The sequence below is a fragment of the Artemia sp. Qi Xiang Cuo genome, chromosome 8, assembly GCF_049724085.1.
Source record: "Artemia sp. Qi Xiang Cuo chromosome 8, ASM4972408v1, whole genome shotgun sequence".
Classification (NCBI taxonomy): Eukaryota; Metazoa; Arthropoda; class Branchiopoda; order Anostraca; family Artemiidae; genus Artemia; species Artemia sp. Qi Xiang Cuo.
Window position 1 is genome coordinate 57843041 of NC_142801.1, and position 21405 is coordinate 57864445.

General features: G+C 37.1%; 1 protein-coding gene across 2 annotated transcripts in view; it reads right to left on the reverse strand.

The window, feature by feature from the left end:
* Positions 1-21405, reverse strand: part of LOC148949605 (SUZ RNA-binding domain-containing) — a 158919-nt gene that overhangs the window by 117641 nt on the left and 19873 nt on the right. For both annotated transcript variants that reach the window (XM_089093039.1, XM_089093040.1), the window contains exons 2-3: positions 9652-9790; positions 3265-3326 (exon numbers count right to left, since the gene is read on the reverse strand). In XM_089093039.1, the coding sequence (XP_088949165.1) occupies positions 3265-3326; positions 9652-9723 (134 nt within the window). In that variant the 5' untranslated portion in view covers positions 9724-9790. The remainder of the gene's footprint in view (positions 1-3264; positions 3327-9651; positions 9791-21405) is intronic.

The window sequence follows — 21405 nt, forward strand, 5'->3', positions numbered from 1 at the left end:
GTTTTTATTGAACGTTAATGTTCGCATCTTGTATTTTGGTGTTGTTTTCTCTTCTGTAATCCTCGGGAGGTATTAATAAATAGACGATGTGAATTCCAAGATTCAAATAAAATAGATGGTATTAAAACACTTGTGAAGTAGAAGGCACTAAAGACCTTTTTTTTAGAAAAGTTCAATAGACTATTCATTACTTACAGTGGCTATCAGGGTTGCAGTTGCGGCCCCTAGTGATTTATTCCTATTTCTAATTTCTTCATTTTTACCTAGAAATTTTGTACTGCCTTTACTGCCTTTAGCGATTTTAAGGACTTTGATTTTTTACTTTTTTCAGTTAACAAATAGCTCGTAGTCACGAACTGTAAGTAAAGAGCTACGCGACTCAATAGCAACCGAAGCTCTAAAAAACAGAGTTTTGATAACAATAGATATATCAAAAAAATCAAATTTTTATGCCGATTCATATTATACCAAGTTCATTATGTTTAATGTTACTCCTCAAAAGTTACGAGCCTGAGAAAATTTTTCCAATTTTCGAAAAAGTGGGCGGGGAACACACCCAAAAAGTTAACCAATCTTAATAAAAAAAAAACGTGATCAGATTCACCATATCAGAGAATCCTACAATAGAGATTTTAGTACAGAATTTTACATTTTTTTCCAGAAGAAAGATCACGGATACGTGGTTATTTTTCATTATTTTTTTCCCCAGGGATGATCATATCAAACGAGTGATCCTAGAAGATTGGGAGAGGGCTCATTTGACCGGAAAGCAAGTTCTAGTGCCCTTTTTAAGTGACCCAAAGATTCAAGGACAGCTAGCCCCTCTCCCACGCGCCCTTTTTCCAAAAATTGTTTGATCAAAATTTTTAGATAAGCATTTTGTTCAGTATAGTCGAAAGGTCCAATGGCTATGCCTTTGGGGATAAAACGACTGCCGCAACTCTCGGAAAAAGGGCTATATGTTGCAAAATTTACCCATTGTTTATGTATAGTATTTGTTATAAGGAAGTATACAGATATTTGGGGGAAGGGGGTACGCCCGGGGGGATTTTCTATGGTGAAAATTTCCCGCGGGAAGGGAATTTTCCTGGGGTGAGCTTTCCAGGAGGAAATTTTACTCTGGGGGAATTTTCCCAAATTCCTTTGCAAAATTCTTTCTATTTGTCCTACTGTGTCTTCGCTGAATAAATCTAACATGTGGAGATATTCCGGGGAAATTTTCAGCGAGGATGGACATGTCCGGGGGAATTGTACAGAGGGGAGAGTATTTTAAGTGGGAGAATTTTTAATTTGATGAATTTTTTGTGGTGGAGGGAATCTTCCATGGAGGGAAGCTGGATTTCTCGGCATTATTTTAAAAACAATCAAAAACTAAATTAAAAAACATTTTTTTTCAATTGAAAGTAAGGAGTAACATTAAAGCTTAAAATTATGAGTGATTGCTACCTCCTCAATACCTGGCTCTTTACGCTAAAGTTTAACTTTTTGTCCCAATTCCTAAGAACCACTCCTGAAATACCAGGGCCGTTTAATTAGAATAAGAAGCTTCTTTAAAAGTTCTAAAATACTTTTGCATGAATAGCGATATATTGAGGGGGCAACCATCCTAATATACGGAATAATTTCTGTTCGTTCTTAGTTTCAATGTTTCTCCGAACTTTGAGCTGAAAAAACTTAATTTATTTATTCTAGAACAGGGCAAAAATTATTTTAGAGGAGACAGTCTATACAAACGCAAGCATATATTGTCGTAGCTAATACGCTTTTTTAACGCAACCTCTTTCATTCAGGGTCACATATACCTATTTTCTTACTGATGTGCCATCGGTTGATGCGCAAAACGGGTTTATTCAGCAATATCAAAACAGATGAGATAGGATACCAAATAATATATGTTCACTTCAACTGCCAGACAAAGAGTATGGGCATCTTGTAAGAGAGGGAACTGGCACCAGTGTCGACAAAAAACTATCAACGCCATCTAGCGCGTAGCAACACTTGACATTATTTCAAGCTTTGTTATCATTTTTTGTCAGGGACTGAGATCAAATACTTATTACTAACCTAATTTTACCAATTACACTAATTGTTATTATTATTACAATCGAAAAATTTTCGAATGTCGACAAAAGCTAGATGGCGTTGATAGTTTTCTTGTTGACATTAGCGCCAGTTCCCACTCTTATAATTTACCCATACTCTTTACTACCAAATCTAAGCGATTTTGATCTTGACTTGAGTTACCATATTCCCAACATGTAGCCTACTGCACGTGGTGGAATACGTACCCTTGTTTGTCCCCTTGTCGGAGGACAGAATTACCTCTAAAAGAACTCCCATCATCAACCAGCAAGTTTTCTTTTCGTTTCTGTGCAAAAAGTCTCTTTTCTTCTTAGAGAAGACACCTTAGAATTTTCTTAAACCCTAATCAAACAAAAACTATACCCTTTTTACAGCTGATCTATGTCTTTATATATTACTGAATTTGTTTTTCATCTGATGGCAGCACTGATGACTATGCAATATATTCTATAAGGTATGTATGAATTCAATAACAACTTTAGTTCAAAAGACAAAAAAAAAAAAAAATCAACGAATATTTTCCGAAAACACTAATAATGCCCGAAAAAACAATCTGTAGGCCTAGATCAGACAAGTGCATGTTACAATGAGGGGTTGTGAATCAGATGTTCCAAACTAAAAAAGTATTTTATATATATATATATATATATATATAAATATATATATATATATATAAATATATAAATATATATATATATATATATATATAATATATATATATATATATATATATATATATATATATATATATATATATATATATATATATATATATATATATATATATATATATATATATATATAAATATATATATATATATATATATATATATATATATATATATATATATATATATATATATATATATATATATATATATATATATATATATATATATATATATATATATATATATATATATATATATATATATATATATATATATATATATATATATATATATATATATATATATATATACAAAATATTTGAATCCTATTGCACACCAGAAGAAAATCTACAGAATTAAGAACGACACACAAGAAGAACTTTTTTTTAGGACAGTGATACAAAAAAAAGCATCTTAAAGACATAAAAATACAGATATAACTAAATATAGACAATATAAGAATAAAATTATGAAAAAACAAATACAGATAAGACCAAATTATGTTAAATACCTTGTTTCTGATTCAGTTTCTTTGTTATCAACAACAAGGGATTTCAGTTGTTTGTCAAGGAGCTAGAAAAACAAAACGTTTCATCCTTATTATTACCACAACAAAAACCTAAAATAAATACATAAGCTAAGGAGCTGTTCAAATGCCAAATTGATTAACACTATATGTACAACATTTTATCATTTGACAACCAACTTGAACATTTTGAAGTGGAAGTATTCTAAGTCACGAGACACCAAAGTAAAAAAAAAAAAATTAAACCCTTGAAACAGAGCAATACTTCTTTTTAATGCCCAAAATGATTTTATTTGAAACAAATCCCTATTCTTAAAAAGCTTCATCACCATAAAAGTACTAAGTAAAATGAAAATGAAATCTGAATGCTTGGATTCGTTAAGTGGAAACTGGCAAAACCATTTCTATAAAAAAAATAAAAAATAAAAGCAAAAAAAGAAAAAAGACGAAAAGGGGAATTCTATTTTAATGAAAAAAAATTCCAAATACAATTTTATATAGCAAAAGGCACCAAATAACAACAAAAAACAAGGTTAAAAAATTAGCAAAAGCTAAGTTTAAAATACATGGCATGATAAAGTTTCAAAATGTGAAGCTTTCCTTAAAGGTGTAGTCGTTCCTAGGGTTGGTGATGTCTCGGCAAAAATAAATACAGCGCCCACTCCCAACTCAAATACAAGAGAAAAAGGCCGAATCAAAATGCAAAATTAGATCAAAGTGGGCAATTCCCCAGCAGCGGTGCCCCTCCCCCCAAGTCACGTCACTCGGGGAAACTGCCCCGGTTGCAACCCCATCCCCTAGGAACGGCTCTGACCCATACCCTGACTCACACAAGAAAAAATGTCTTTGTGTAATTTTTCTAGATTTGGTTGTATTGATATTTATATTATTTTCTTTGCAAAGTCAATCCGTGAGTTCATGCACTCGAACTATGTAAAGGAAAAAAACAAACTTACTTTACTAAAAATCCAGCCCGAAATTTTAGTTGAATAGCTTGCTAAGATCACTTTCAAAGTTCAATTGACTTGTTCTGTCAAACAGCAAGGTTCAATTCACCTTTAAGGCAGCTAATACATTAAACAATCGCTAAAATATTATGCCAACTTAACCCAGGTCGGAAGCTTTAAGAATAGCAATGGAGTGATTAATATTCAGGCACCCTAGTCCGACTGTCAGACTCCATTTTTCAATTTTTTCTGATTTTTCTTTTGTCTAATTTCAGAGATGGTCTCTTGTTGTGAGATGGTTTGGTGTTTGCTCTCCTTCATGAGGTCATTTTCCCGTCTCCATACCCGAAAGGGAAATCCTACTTGCATAACCCCAAAGTGGCGTCAGGGTTGACCTTTCACGAGCTTGCCTAACCAGAATATTAACAGAAAATGGCGCTGCAGGGAACCCCTGAGGAGTAGCGCCCAACGAGGAAAAATATAGCCCAGTAAATGACACATTTGCATTGCATTCTGATTGATAGATAATTCTTCTGTTTCTGTTTTGTTTTGGTGATTTTATTAAAGGCTGAAAAACATCTTCCTAGCTAAGTTATCATTATGAGCGGCCTCCCAACAGTAGTATAACATTTGCAGACATGAAACTATAATCTGTCGCAGGTGATAGGCCTGAGATTGACTGTGCAGAATTTCAACTGTTAATTAGATAACAGCATCACCAACTGTGAAAAACCGTATTGTGACCAAGATGGGTCAAGGGTTTCACAAAACCTCGATTTATACTAAAGGTCGCAGGGACTTCCTGCTGTCTGGTTCTAAGCCAGCTTGAGCACTTCATGAAGACTTGAGAAGATATATTAGTCCCTGTTTACGACTGCACTCATTTACGACTCATTGCTTTCCCGAGGCAACAATAATTTTAAAATTTCAATAATATGAAAACTGCGACTTTGGAATGTTACAACGTTAAAAGGCAACTATCGTATTGACATTTTGAGTGACGATTTCGGATGTCTTGAACCAGACTTGCTAGGAGTTTCAGAATCTAACATCAAAGGGGTAGGACATATGAAATTGGGTAATATACAATTTATTTACTCTGTAAAGAAAGACTGGGTGCATAAGTAAGGAATAGAGCACACCTATAGAGGGAATAGATGAATATAGATGAATATAGATAAATATAAATAAATATAGATAAATACAGATGAATATAGATGAATATAGATGAATTTAGATGAATATAGATGAATATAGATGAATAGATGAAGCTGCAAAGCCTTGCTTAGGTTGGGAAGGTATTAAATAGAATGCTAGTTGCCCATTTTATGACTAAAAAGTGAGTATCAGTAACAGTAGTACATGCCCTGTAGAGCCGACTGATGGGGATAGTAGTGACAAAGACGAATTTTAGTTCCAGCTTCGGGAACAAATAGACAGGATCTCAGGTAGACATAAGGCATTTTAGGTGATTTTAATACCCAGGTTAGTAAAAACAGGGATAAATGGTATCTTAGCCTTTCGTATAGGAATGGCTAATAATTTACCAAATGACTTAGCCATTCGGTAAATTTCGTATAGGAAAAGAAAACAGTGATGGGTAGACTGTTGTAATTTTGTGGGTATAACATTCTAGCTATAACCAATACAGGTTTTGGTCGTAAAATGACTCATAAGCAAACATGACACTGAAATGACGGTAAGACGGCCAACCTTATAGATTATACTATTGTGAAACAAAGACTGAAGATAATAAGGTATATAGGAGTGCTGCTATTGATGTCAAAAGCAAAGATCACTATCTAGTAGTGTCTAGGGTTAATCTATAGCTGAATTTTAGGAAGGTTAACTAGCTTGCAGGTAGATTTCAGGATGCGAATTTAAGAGAAACTTTCCGGAAACCTTTGAATATTAAACTTTAGAGTCAAAAATAAGAAAATGTAAAGGATGGATGTAACAATTTTAGGAAAATAGTTTGTGAAGCAGCAGATGGTGTCTTAGGGAGGAAATTTAGAAACGTATCTAGAAATATTAGTGAAAATGATAAGTGTAGCAAGAAGAGGAGGAGCTTGTACGGGATGTATTTGAGCTATAGATCGTATGAAAATAGGAGGGATTTAAATAAAGTAGAGGAAGTATTAAGGAGGATAAGGAGGTATGAAGTGGAGGTCATGGATAAAAGTGTCGAAGATCTGGAAAATGCAGCCAGATAGCATAATAATAAAATATTGTATTAGTATGTTAAAAAAAACTTAGAGTGAATAGCCAATTTGGACTTGTCCCAGTTAAAGATAGGAACGGGGCCACAATTAGTGATATGGAAAGAGTTAAAGACGGATGGGCAAAACATTTTGAGAATGTTCTAAATAATAATGAAGTTACAGGAAATGACATAGAAGAAGATGAAAAAGTTTGTGACCCTTTTTAAGTGGAAGGAGATTTTTTTTTGCGAGGAAGTGTTAGACGGTATTAAAGGAATTAAAAAATAATATGGCCACAGGTGCTGATAGTGTGGCAAATGATTTTTTAAATATGGTGGTTGTGAAGTCAGAGATAAAATACTTAAGATTATGAATATTATTTTTGAAAAAGGAAAGTACTTAGTGATTTTAGGAAAACTTTAATAAGACCCCTCTGTAAGAAAGGTGATCATAGTAAATGTAGTAATTAATTATAAAAGTAGGAGGCAAATTATTTAGTATGGTGGTTCTTTTTAAACTCAAGAAATTATGTAGATAAAACTTTAAGAGAAGAGCCCTGAAGTTTTAAGAAGGAGAGAGGATGCGTCGATCAAATCTCCAGTCTTAGATTAACTACTGAGAATTCTTTGAGTTATCAAACCCCTTTAGTCCTCAGTTTTATAGATTATGAGCAAGCGTCTAATTCACCCGATAGAAGAGTTTTAGCAAAGATGGTATGCTGATGATTTGAGTGTCCTAGATGAAAATGTTCACAAAATGAATGATTTTTTGGAGTTTTGGGGGTTCAGAGTGCAAGAAGAGGTTGAGACGTCGCTTAAGATTAAGTCGGTTAGACTAGGAATAAGGTAAGGTAAAGAGGTGATGTTGAGTAACAAGAAGACCAATTAAGTGGATAGTTTCACTTGCGTAGGTAGTTATTTTTTTTTATTAAATATGGTGGATACAGTAAAGATGTTAAAAATAGAACAGCCAAGGGCCAGGGTGTTTTTCCACAGTTGAAAGAACTTTAAAGGAATAGCAAGATCTGTCTGTGAACCAAGATCACATTATTTGATAGTGATAACAATAGCCAATTATGGTTCTTAAACGTGGGCGCTCCGAAAGACAGAGGAGGATTTGTTAGGTTTCCAGAAAAATTGCCTATGGATTATTTTGGGTACTCGTCTTGTTGACCGTACTTCACACAGTAAGCTCTTCGAAAAATGTGATCCTATTCCGCTTTCTAGAACTACAGAGAGAGAGAGGTTGAGATGGCTACAAGGATGCAATGATTACTTTCAGCAGATGACAGATTACCAAATATAGGTTTTTTAAGGCCACCTATATTGAGCTGGACAAGAAGCAGGTTGTCCCTGAATAGGGTGGGAGGAGTTTTTAAGGAAGCATTTAAGGGAAATTTGGATTTCTCGGGAGAATTTGGAGAAAGGTTTTGATAGAGGTGCACTTACCACGTTTTGTGGTTTGATACTAACATTTAGTCCAGAAGATAAGGTAAACTTAAACTGGACTACACCTTTGATGTCTTGGCCTGCTAGCATGCCCACCCATGCAGTTGGCCTTCCCGAAACAAAGATCCATGACGTAGATAAAGTTCAACATGTACCATTTCTTAGTCTTGAAGTCAATCCTGCATTATTCCCCAAACTTGGTACATAAGTCAGCTCTGCACTAAAATTACTGTATCCTTTGCTCTAAAAAGGCCTTGAAACATCATATATCTTTGGAGGCTCATGTCACTGATTGAAAGTGGTTATTAAGTGAATCCGAAAGACAGAGGAGGATTTGTTAGGTTTCCAGAAAAATTGCCTATGGATTACTTTGGTTACTCGTCTTGTTGACCGTACTTTACACAGTAAGTTCTTCGAAAAACGTGATCCTATCCCGCTTTCTAGAACTACAGAGAGAGAAAGGTTGAGATGGCTACAAGGATGCAATGATTACTTTCAGCAGATGACAGATTACCAAATATCGGTTTTTTAAGGCCACCTATCTAGAGCTGGACAAGAAGCAGGTTGTCCCTGAATAGGGTGGGAGGAGATTTTAAGGAAGCATTTAAGGGAAATCGGGATTTCTCGGGAGGGTTTGGAGAAAGGTTTTGATAGAGGTGCACTTACCACGTTTTGTGGTTTGATACTAACATTTAGTCCAGAAGATAAGGTAAACTTAAACTGGACTACACCTTTGATGTCTTGGCCTGCTAGCATGCCCACCCATGCAGTTGGACTTCCCAAAGCAAAGATCCATGACGTAGATAAAGTTCAACATGTATCATTTCTTAGTCTTGAAGTCTATCCTGTATTATTCCCCAAACTTGGTACATAAGTCAGCTCTGCACTAAAATTACTGTATCCTTTGCTCTAAAAAGGCCTTGAAACAATATATATCTTTGGAGGCTCATGTCACTGATTGAAAGTGGTTATTAAGTGAATCCTAAGGATGACAAAATAAGGACTACCTTGGTGTCAAACGGTTTAATTGCTATGCAACTGAATTCATCAAAAAAGAAAACCAGTTGATGTACCACAACTTTCAGTTCTAATATTTTGGGATAAAGTTGAAAGACCTAGCCACAAAATCAGACGGCATTCAGAGACTAATTGCCTAAATAAATCTTGAAGTAAATAAAACTCCTTTCTCCAGTTCGCAAGACTATTTCATAACCCCACTTGTGCGGCTTTTTTGGGTTATAGTTTCAGTGAAATTCTAGCTTTAGGGTGATACATATTATATGTTTAGTATTTATTAAATATATTAGATCTACATACATATTAGAATATAAAAATATTAAAATATAAACATAAACATATTACGTTTATGTACACATTGACTATTTTCTTAAGGAATTATTAGGAGTTTCTGACAATTTTGATAACAGGTGAAATTTGATAAGATTGTAATGATACGGGTGGTTCATCGGAGGCTGCTTAGGATTGCTGTTGAAAGGTAGGAACCTTTTGATTTTCTCAAATTGGAAAGAAGAAAAGAGAGAGAGAGAAAAGAAATAAAGAGAAAGAAAGGCTCTATATGAAGGCTGACAAGAGGAAGGGTGTTATACTCTTTCAAAATATTTTATATAATTTTTACTTTTTATCCTTATTTTTTTTTAAATCTTACTTCAAGACTTAGGGGACGAAACTATATACAAACTACTCTCGCATAAAAAATATGTAATCGCAACCGTTCAAATAGCTCCAATAATAAAAAAAAAAAGAAACATTACTAACCTTTTCATCATCTAGTTGTTCCCAGTCATCAAGAATAGTCACTTCAGTACATTCACCTGTTCCATTCTGCATTCTTGAAACAAAGATTTTCTAATCTTCTGTAAAATGTGCCTTATTGCTCAAATTTGATGTCAAAATTCTAAAAATCAATACACATGGATATTATTATAATCAACAAGGCCTTAGCACTGAATATTTTGCAATAATAAAAAAGAAATATTAATATTAATATATTATATATTCTAAACTAGATCAAAAGCAATTAAAGGGCTGGGCATACGTAGCTGATTTCGGGAACTGATTTCCATATCAGCGCCGATTTTAAAGAAAATTAGCGTCGATTTGAACTTGAAAAATTTTCTAGTTTTCGGCACCGATTTACAAGATCAGCGCCGATTTTCATCAAGATCGTCGCAAAAAAGGGACACAAATAATAGTCAGCCAGAGATGTATATGGTGAAAGACCCCACTACTGAGCTGAGAACTAAACTGAGACCTAAGCTGAGATCAATCATGCAACTATTAATAAACTCCAGTTGAATATTTGTGTCCATGATTTTTTGTTTTGAAAATCTCGCGCAATAACTTTTTCTTTCAACAAATTTTTCTTACCGCTATCGTTGGTCCACTGATGCTAAAATCGGTTCCCGAAATCAGCTACGTGTGCCGAGTCCTTTAGCCATTTATTTATCTACTTTATTGTTCCATCCTGTCAGAAAAAAAAAATTCACTGAACGGAAGCAATTGAGATATGACAAATACTCATGTAGGGAGAGTATTGAGTCATATTCCTCTGAAATTAGTTGAAAGAACCCCATCCTCAAAACACAAACATTGTGTTCTGAAAAATGTGCATTGTCCCATTTTGACACTTCCTGGCCTCCAGGAAAAAGTCTAATTTCTCCTGCACCAAAGGAGTTAGACCTGATTCCTCATAAGGAACATATATAGTACAGGTCCTTCCTACCTTAACATGGGTGAGTGTGGGTACATCCCGAGAAAGGTGAATGCAAAGCATAATTAGGAAACCTGTAGATTGAATGGAAACTGCATTTCATAATTTTTGACACATGAAATTAAAAAATTTACACCTGAGATTTTATGTAATGGGTAGATAAGCAAACAAAGCGTTTTTTCTCCTTACTGTTTCTTTTGTTTAGTATACACAAGCTTATCCATCACACTTTGTTGCAATAACAAGAGAAAGACAAATTCAAGGAAGATTCTGCCTGCGGGATTCTCCCTGTGGTAAATCCGTGCGTACTGACGACTATCTTAATTTTGAATGTTAAAGTAATCGAAAAATTCCACCTGGAAAATTCCTGAAAAATTGTCTATAACTTTTAACTAATGAGCCCTGTCTCCATGTTCTAAGATAACTTGCTCGATATGATTACCCCCCGCCCCGGGGGGGGGGACACACATCTGTGAAAATCCGTCCGGGGGGGGGGGACACACATCTGTGAAAATCCATCCTAACCCTAGTAACCTGATACATAAAAAAAAGAAATTGGTCAAAATTATTTATCAGAATTTCAAAAAAAAAGCTTGAAACCCCTCGAAAACAGAGCCGAATCGAATGAGAAGTTAACCATTAGAATCGCCTTGATCGAAAAGCAATTTGGCTCGGAAACATGACACACCTTTGGGGCCAGCGAAATTATATGCAATAGAAATGTAGATTTAATAATCTTTAACACATGGAGTTAGAACATTTATACCTAAGATTTAATGTAATGGGTAAAGGAACAAACGAAGCCTTTTTTCTCCTTCTTTCTTTTACTTATTAATTAAAAAACTTTTTCCACAAAATAAGTTTTTCAAAGAAAAGTAAAGAAAAAGTAAACAAAAAATGAGCAAAAATAAAATCAAATAATCTACCAAGCATGAAACTACCACAAATCAGCATCGATAAATAAATGAAACCCAAAACGAACAGAAATTACAATAAATAACCGAATCAAACTCAAAACGAGCAGAAATTAACATAAGTTGGGCTCAAAACCCCTATTCCTTCCCAAGGCCAGAACAAAACTTGCACTTTACTGAAAAAATATAAATGTTTTTATTTTTATAACTTTAATAAATCAAATAATATCAAAATTTTGGTTAATAAATATCAATATATGTATATTAAACTGACAATGCACATTCATTTGTATTTTTTCAGTAAAGTGCAAATTTTGCACTCATTTCAATTTCTAATCGAATGAGCCCTTTTTGAAGTTTCTACGACAATGCGTTATATAAAAACCTTATATGCCCCCTCGGCAAAATTTACAACCCTTTCTCTGAGTGCTGTGGGGGGGGGGTGTCATCCTCAAAGACCTAATTTCCAAAACTTAAAACTATGTCGAATAAAATGGCATCTCAAAGTTTTGATTAGATATGTTTGGGGAAAAGGTGGGCGTGAGAGGCGGGTTAGTTGTCCACTAACCACTTTCTACTATTAAAAAAGGCACTAGCCCTTTGAATTTCCAATCGAATGAGCCTTTTTTGAAGTTTCTATGACAACACCTTCTATAAAAAAGCCTTATATGCCCCCAGGGCATAACTTACAACCCTTGTCCTAAAGGCTGTGGGGGACTGTCCTCAAAAAACATACACATCTACGTTGAAGAAAATGGCTATCTCAAAATTTTGAGTGGATTTGTCTCGTGAAATGATGGGCGCGCAAGGGCTGTTCGTTGCCATCCGATCACATTTGATCATTAAAAAGAGCACAAGCCACTCCAATTTCCAATCGAATGAGCCCTTTTCGAAGTTTTTACGACAACTTCTTCAATACGAAGTGCCCTGCTCTAAAGGGAAAAATTAATAAATAATACATTCTGCCAACATCGTTCTTATATGCCCCCAGGGCACAACTTAAAACCCTTGCCCTGAGGGTTGTGGGAGAGTGTCCACCTCTTTACTTAGTACTCGTTTCTTGTCTCGTTCTCGAGTGTCTCCGTCCTTTACTTAGGCAGTGCGATCGCGCTGCCTAATGATTTATACAACAACTTTCTATATAAACCTTATATGCCCCCAGGGCAAAGCTTACAACCCTTGCACTGAGGGCTCTGAGGGGGTTATCATCCTAAAAGACCTAATTTCCAGAACGTTCAACTACGTTGAACAGAATGGATAGCCTATCTCAAAATTTTGATTGGATGTGTTTGGGAAAATGGTGGGCGTGAGAGGGGCGTTATTCGCAATCCAATCACTTTCAACTATTAAAAAAGCCACTAGCCCTTTCAATTTCCAATTGAATGAGCTCTTTTAAAGTTTCTACGACAGCACTTTCAATAATAACTTTATATGCCCCCAGGGCATAACTTACAATCCTTGCCCTGAGGGCTGTCGGGGGAGGGATTGTGATCCTTTAAGACCTAGTTTCCGAAACTTTCAACTACGTTGAATAAAATGGCTATCTAAAAATTTAGATTGGATGTGTTTGGGGAAAAGGTGGGCGTGAGAGGGATTAGTTGCCCTCAAATCACTTTCGACTATTAATAGGGTACTAGCCCTTTTAATTTCAAATCGAATGAGCCGTTTTTCAAGTTTCTACGACAAAGATTTCAATAAAAACCTTATATGCCCCCAGGGCATATTTTTTAATCCTTGCCCTGAGGGTTGTGGGGGAGTGTCCTCCACAAAAATATATTTTCTATCTTGAAATCAACTACTACTACTACTACTACTAACACGCAGCACCAAGCCGCCTGAGGCCAACACAGCTACGCACGCTCCTCCTCCATCCCAATCTATTCAAAGCCTCTCTATTTACGCCCGCCCATGAAGTTCCGATTTCCTTTAAATCTTTCTTTATGACGTCCTTCTACTCCAGATGGGGACCACTTGCTTTAAGTTTAGCCCTTGACAGTTGGCCGAAAATAACAATATTCGGCAATCTGTCATCCTTCATCCGCACAAAGTGCCCTAGCCATCTCAACCTTTTTTTCATTTTAGTCCTAGAAAGTAGTATTGAACCACATTTTTCGTTTAGCCTATTGTTTGAAATACGTTCAGTCAGCCGTGTACCCAGAACAATCCTTAATCAATTTCTCTGGAAAACATCTAGCAAATCTTCATCCGCTTTCCGGAGCGCCCATGCTTCAGAGTCATATTTGACCACTGTCATCACTGTAGCTTCTAAATTTTTATTCTATCTCAAAATTTTTATTGGATGTGTTTGGAGGAATGATGGGCGTGGGGGGGGGGGAGGCTAGTTGCCCTCCATTTACTTTCGACTATTAAAAGGGGCACTAGTCCTATGAATTTCCAATCGAATGAGCTTTTTTTGAAGTTTCTACGACAACGCCTTCTTTAAAAACCTTTAATGCCCCCAGGGCATAACTTAAAACCCTTGCCCTGAGGGCTGTGGGGGAGTGTCCTCCTCAAGAACATATTTTCTATGTGGAAATCAACTACGCTGAGCAAAATGGCTATCTCAAAGTTTTGGTTGGATGTGTTTGGGGGAATGATAGGCATGGGTGGGGGGGGGGGGGCTGGTTGCCCTCCAATCGTTTTCGACTATTAAAGAGAGCACTAGCCTTTTGAATTTCCAATCGAATGAGCCTTTTTTGAAGTTTCTACGACAACAACTTCTATAAAAATCTTATATACCCCCAAGGTATAAATTACAATCCTTGCCCCAAGGGCTTGAGGGGCGTGTCCTCATCAGAAACATGTTTTATATCTCGAAATCAACTACGTTGAACAAAATGGCTATCTCAAAATTTTGATTGGATGTGTTTGGGGGAATGGTGGGAGTGGGGGGGGGCTAGTTGCCCTCCAATCACTTTCGACTATTAAAAAGGGCACTAGCCCTTTGAACTTCCAATCGAATGAGCCTGTTTTGAAGTTTCTACGACAATGCCTTCTATAAAAACCTTATATGCCCCCAGGGCATAACTTAAAACCCTTGCCCTGAGGGTTGTGGGGTAGTGTCCTCCTTAAAAACATATTTTCTATTTAGAAATCAACTACGCTGAACAAGATGGCTATCTCAAAATTTTGATTGGATGTGTTTTGGGGGAATGATGGGCGTGGGGGGGGGGCTAGTTGCCCTCCAATCACTTTCGACTATTAAAAAGGTCGCTAGAACTCTCAATTTCCAACTGAATGAGCCCTTTTTGAAGCTTCTACGACGATCCCTTCCATATGAAGTGCCCTGCTCTAAAGGAAAAAAAAATAATAAATAGTACACTGTGCCAACATCGTTCTTATATGCCCTCAGGACATAACTTAAAACCCTTGTTCCGAGGTTTGTGGGAGAGTGTCCTCCTCAAAAACATATTTTCTAACTTGAAATAAACTACGCTGAACAAAATGGCTAACTCAAAATTTTGATTGGATGTGTTTGGGGGAATGAGGGGCGTGGGGGGGGGCTAGTTACCCTCCAATCATTTTCGACTATCAAAAAGGGCACTAGCCACTCCAATTTCCAATCGAATGAGCCCTTTTCGAAGTTTCTACGATAACTCCTTCGATCCGAAGTGCCCGGGTATGGAGAAAAAAAACACAATTGTGCCCACATGGTTCATTACTTAGGCAGCGCTAGCGCGCTGCCTATGATTATGTACACTAGCTTACCCGTCGCGCGTTGATGCGCAGAAGAAGAGGATCAAAACTAATAAAGAGTATGACCAAGGAAATTTTTTACTACTCATAAAAGTATTTAAGTAATAACTGTGCAAGAAAATTATGGTTCATAGGCATGCAATTTAGGAATATATTAGGCATCTGTTATTAAACAGGTATAGAGGCTTTCCACCTCTCTTTCAGCGAAAATTAACTCTGGCAAAAAGATGCATGAGTAAAAAGGACTGTCATTGGAATAATAGAATGAGGCATTTGGCTGGAAATTTGTTAAATCATAGCAGCAAATGTTTCAGGTGATGCACTGGGGGATCCAGAGGGGCTTTGGGAACCCCAGGCCCAAGATAAAAAAAAATGTCAATTTGGTCAATTATTGCTGCTTATTGACGGTCAAAATAATTTGGTTATAAAAATTTTGCTTATTTGGTCAAAAAATTTTGCTTATTGACGCCCTTGTCACATTACCCCTTCCCCTCCCCCAGAATTTTCTCTAGACCCATCCCTGATATGATGCAATCACAGTAACTGCTCTTTGTTGTCCCAAAGTTTGTTGGCCCAAATGTACAATAGCTATGAATCCAGAGTAACAAAGCTGTTTCTAGACAAAAGACCTTGGAATACTTTGTTGTTCAGGCTAGAATTTTAAGCATTTGGTTAATAAGAATTTTTTTGCCAAATTTGTAATATGGTAAAGGCACCAATGATTCGAGAGTTTTGTAAAATAAAAAAAGAAAAAACACTTTTTCCACTCTGGAAGGCTTAATTTAAAGACCTTTGGTTTGAAAAGAGTTTCAGTATGCAGGAAAAACATCTAGGAGCCTAACTGTTTGACTAGAAGTTATATCAAAAAAAGGTACAAAACTTCGATTTTCTGAAATTGGAGCGTTTTCAACAACAAATTCGACAGAAAAAAAATTACCTGTTTTCAACACAAGTCGGAACCCAATTCGACACGAGCCGAAATATTTGGGGAATGCTTGTGGGCGGATCCTGGTGCATTCAACATGCCTATTCGTTTTACTTTATTTCTTCGTTTCTCTCCAACTTTGTTTAATGTAAAAACATATAAAACACTATTCAGATAGTACTAATACTACTACTAACAACTCATTGCAGTACCAAGCCGCCTGAGGCCAACACAGCTACGCACGCTCCTCCTCCATTCCAATCTATTCAGAGCCTCCCTTTTTACACCATCCCACGAAGTTCTCATTTCCCTTAAGCCTTTCTTTATGACGTCCTCCCACCCCAGACAAGGACAACCTGCTTTCCGTTTAGCACTAGACGGTTGGTCGAAAAGAACAACCTTCGGCAATCTGTCATCTTTCATCCGCACAACGTGCCCTAGCCGCCTCAGCCTTTCTTTCATTATAGCCGTAGAAAGCGGTATCACATTTTTCGTATAGCCTATTGTTTGAAATACGGTCAGTCAGCCGGGTACCCAGAACAATCCTTAAGCAATTTCTTTGGAAAACATCTAGCAAATCCGCTTTCCGAAGCACCATCCGCTTTTCGAACTAGCTCCATCCGCTTTTCGAAGCACCCATGCTTCAGAGCCATATTTGACCACTGTCATCTAATATTCTAATTTTGGTTTGCAGACTTATCTTCCTATTCTTCCAAACTTATTTCAACTGTGAAAAAACAGCCTGAGCCTTGGCTATTCTACTTTTAACATCTTCACTGCTCCCACCATCTTTACTAATAATACTACCAAGGTAAGTGAAGCTACCCACGTGATCAATCTTTTCATTACCCAATGTCACCTTTTCATCTTCCCTTATTCCTAGCCTTGGTGACTTGTCTTCTTAACATTAATTTCCAAACCTATTCTAGCACCGTGAACTCTCAAAACCTCTAAAAAGTTCATTCATTTTGCTCACACTATCATCTAGGATCCTTAAATCATCAGCATAATCTAAGTCCAGGAGACTTTTTTCTCTCCATTTGAGTCTGTGGTCTCCCATTGCCTTTCCTGTGCTCCTTAAGACAAAGTACATCAAAATAATCCATATAAAGGGGAATAGAACAAAACCCTGCTTAACTCCTGATTCAATACAAAACCAGCTGCTAACCTCATTTCCTACCTTAACCGCAGCAGTGTTATTGTCGTACATATCACTAATCACTTTACTGTATTTGTCTGGTATACCATACAAGGATAAAACCTTTACTAAAGCTCTAGGGTCTAAGAAAACGGGAGTGGATTTCAAGAATTTTCAGAAGTTTATTGTCATTATATTTGACTTAGTGGAATTTACTTTCATATGTAAATTCTTAGCTTCACCCAAAACATGGGTAGGATTTTGATGGGGTCACTTTTGATGTTTCTATGACATATTTCAAGGATCAGCAAATCATCTACATATAAACACCTTTGAGGGAATCTTTTACTAATTTCATTAATCAATATTAGATATAAGAAATGTCCTAACAAGGTTCCTTGAGGAATTCCATGCCAAGTAGGGACGGGTTCAGAGAGAATATGTTTGTATTTTACAGCTTAGGATCTGTTTGAAAGAAAACACATACAAAATTTATTAAGAGAGGGTCTACTTCAAAGTTATTCAATGATAAATGAATTAGGGCCTTGTGATCAACCAAGTCAAATGCTAAAAAATATTAACATGGTATGAGGCCAAACGGCAGTTCTTCAGATGATGGAAAAATCTAGCATTAAGCCAGTAAAACTACGATTTAATAAAAGCCTTTTTTCTAAATGTATTTTCATGTGAAATACTATTAGAAATAATAATCATCAAAATTTCTCGTTTTTTTTTAATAATGGAGATCTTTATCACATAACTAATATATCCAAAAATGCACGAAACCCAGTATTCTCTGCTTTTATGGCTACTCCCAGAATACTCCACATTACACATATGCATCGAGTTACCATACCTTCCATCTACCAATATATCAACACAGTATTATAACTGTGCTCAAGAAAAAAAAAATCAAAACTCATACTCATACAGGCAATGACGTCTTAACTGGCAACGGAAATCAGTCCTACTTAACCCATTTTTCAACAAAGAAGGCAACCCGTTCCACAGGGCTGGAAGAACATGGCGCCTGTAAAATGTTGAGAAAGCACTCGAAAATTTGTTGTGATTCACAGAGGGAAATCCTTTTCTGAGCGCTTTAATCTGTATCATTTTTGAAGAAATTTTTCACCACTGTTTGTATATATACCTGGTACTTATGCTGTGGTGTTTACAAATCCAATACTACACAAGTGTACAAAAAATTACAGCACTGTCCTAAACATCCTTAATAGGTGAGTGATTAGCTTAATAGCTGTACAATTACTTAGGTCATAATGTAAGAAAGAAACATGTAATATAGTACAGTATTAATACGGAAAAAAAATACCCGAACCAGGAACAAATTGATAAAGTAATGATTTCTTCACCATCCTGACCAGAAAAAAGCGCTGAACAACATATCCAAAATCATCATCTCTAACCCGTTGCGAAATTTTTTTTTTTTTCGCTTTTTTTGTTACATTAGTTTGTTTATTTAATGAAAAAAATGAAGTGTCACGAAATGAGTGGTTGATACGTCTATCTGTATCAGAATTGAGAGCTGAAACCGTTTCTGACTTAATTTTTTCTTATAAACGTCAAGTAAAATGAAAAAATCCATTAAAAAAATAGCAAAATTTCGCTATTTTTGGCAAAAACAACTAAGTGATAACCATGATATCTTTTTTTGTGTGTGTTTTTTTTTTGTCCGTTCGTTTGTCTTTTTTCAGTGTACAATCAGATCTTTTCAAGCTAGCGTGATTACATTTACACACATTCTCAACGCCATCTTGAGGCAACCGAGCTGCAGTCTTATGCAAATAGAAAGTTATCTCCGTTCCGGATCGTACAAAGAATCTCATTCAGGTTTGTAGTTTATAGATATAAATTCTCGTGAGCTCGGCTCTCTACGCTCATCTATTTAGACAAGATGCGGGAACTTTGGATACTTTTGGCCTTGAGAAACTCTTCAAATACATCTTTGAGGGAAAAATGTCCCCCAGAAACATTGACGAAGCACCAGAGTTTGGACTACTGGGAAGTATTATCCAACAGAAGATTGAAGACCTACGATATCACCGAACAGCAAAGCTCTGGCTGCAGTACCTTGACATGGTTGAAAAGCTTCTCAAATTTATACGTTCCGAGAGACTGGGCCTATGGGACCTGAATTTGCAGGTAGTAGCAGAAATCCTTCCCTACCTAGCCGCATCTGGGCACAACCTTTACGTGAAATCTGTCTGGTTGTACATCTAACAGATGACTAGACTTCCCAGTCGTCACCCAAAAATGTTTCAGATGTTCAGTGAGCAAGGAGACACGATTAGAAGGTCTGATCGGCGCTAGGCCGGCTACTCAGCAGACTTAGTTATTGAACAAGAGCACATGCGAAGCCTAAACACATCGGGAGGACTCACTGGGGATGGTGGCATGACTGAATAACATAGAACGATTTGGGTCCTATCGAGGCAGGCGTGTCTTGAGGTCAACCTGTTGATGCAGAGCCTGGCAACTATCGGCTACTCTACAAGCGAGCAGACTCGTGAATTGAGTCTGAACAGACAAACCGGTGACTATGAAGATACCGCGAAGTTGGTAGATTTCTTCGAAGTGTCATCCCTATTCAAAGACAATGTACAACTGAGAAACGTTGCAAATGGAGTAACTTCATCTCCAGGCGTGAATGTTGACGAAGCCGAATCTGCTGGGAAGAAAATCTTAGACAAGATGCCAGAAAAGACCTTGAAGGATCACGTCTTCAGAAAGAAAGATCAATTGACTCTGATGACCCCAAAAAAGTCGGGCTCTTCTGAGGTAGTGCACATCGACCCGGCGCTACTTTTTCAGAGGTTCATTATCGTTGCCCAGAGGTCTAGTCTCAAGGAAGATTATTTGAAGTTTGACCTCTGTACCATTCCTCCTGCTCTTTTCGAAAGAAACGGATTCATGTGAAAGGCCAACAAGCCCAAGCTAGCAAAAGCAGTCTATCAGTCATGTGGCTTTGATGCTCAGTCCCCAAGACCGGTGGGAATTACCAGCTTAGTCTTGTACGGGGGCGCCCTTCTCCATCGGATCCCGTGGAAGGTCACTTCCACATACAAGGGTATCATGTCTTCGTATATTCATTACGTCGAAAAAAAGTATCCCCGTGCAGTTGTCGTCTTCGACGGAGACGACGGCAGTCCATCAATCAAAGATGCAACCCATTTGCGTCAAGCTGGATCTGTTGGCCACGAAGTGTTATTTACCGAAAACATGAATCTTTGCATGAAGAAAGAGGATTTTCTTTCATGCAAGCAGAAGAAATCTCGTTTTCTGAAGATTCTTGGTAGCGCTCTGGTATCCAGCGGTTGCGATGTATACCACTCTGAAAAAGATGCTGATCTAGACATAGTGAAGAAGGCTAAGGAAACTGCACTCCATAGCGACACTATTGTGGTTGCTGATGAAACGGATGTTCTTGTACTCCTCATCTGTCATGTAGACACTAATTCAAATAGAGTTTACTTCTCGCCAGAAGCAAAATTCTGAAGTGAATGCTCAGCTTGGGATGTTTGTCAGATAAAAGACAAGCTAGGATCAGAAGTTTGCCAGCTGATGCCGTTCTGTCACGCCAGACTGGGTTGCGACACAACATCGCACCTTTATGGCATCGGAAAAGGAAAAGCTCTTCAGCTATTGTTATCCAGCTCGAGTTTCAGAGACGCCGGTACCCTGTCTACCAAAAAATCTGCATCTCATGATGACATAGCTGCGGCTGGAGAGAAACCTTTGCTGATACTCTACAACTGCCAGGATCTGCCCAGTCTTGACACTGCCAGGAACCAAGTTTTCCAGAGGAAAGTCAATACTGCCACCTCATTCGTATACCCACAAGAGCTGCCTCCGACTATAATGGCAGCGAAGTATCATTCGTTTCGAGTCTACAGCCAGGTTCAGATTTGGCTAGGGAACACGGTTGACCCCCTAAGCTGGGGATGGAATCTTCAAGGCAACGAAGTTTTAAAGCTAAAACTGACGGATCTCCCCGCTGCTCTTCCTCATCTTCTAAAGACAGTGAAATGTTCCTGCCGAGCTGATGGTTGCGACAGTGAGAGATATTCCTGCAAGAAAAATGGCCTGGAATGCACCATAGCTTGGCGAG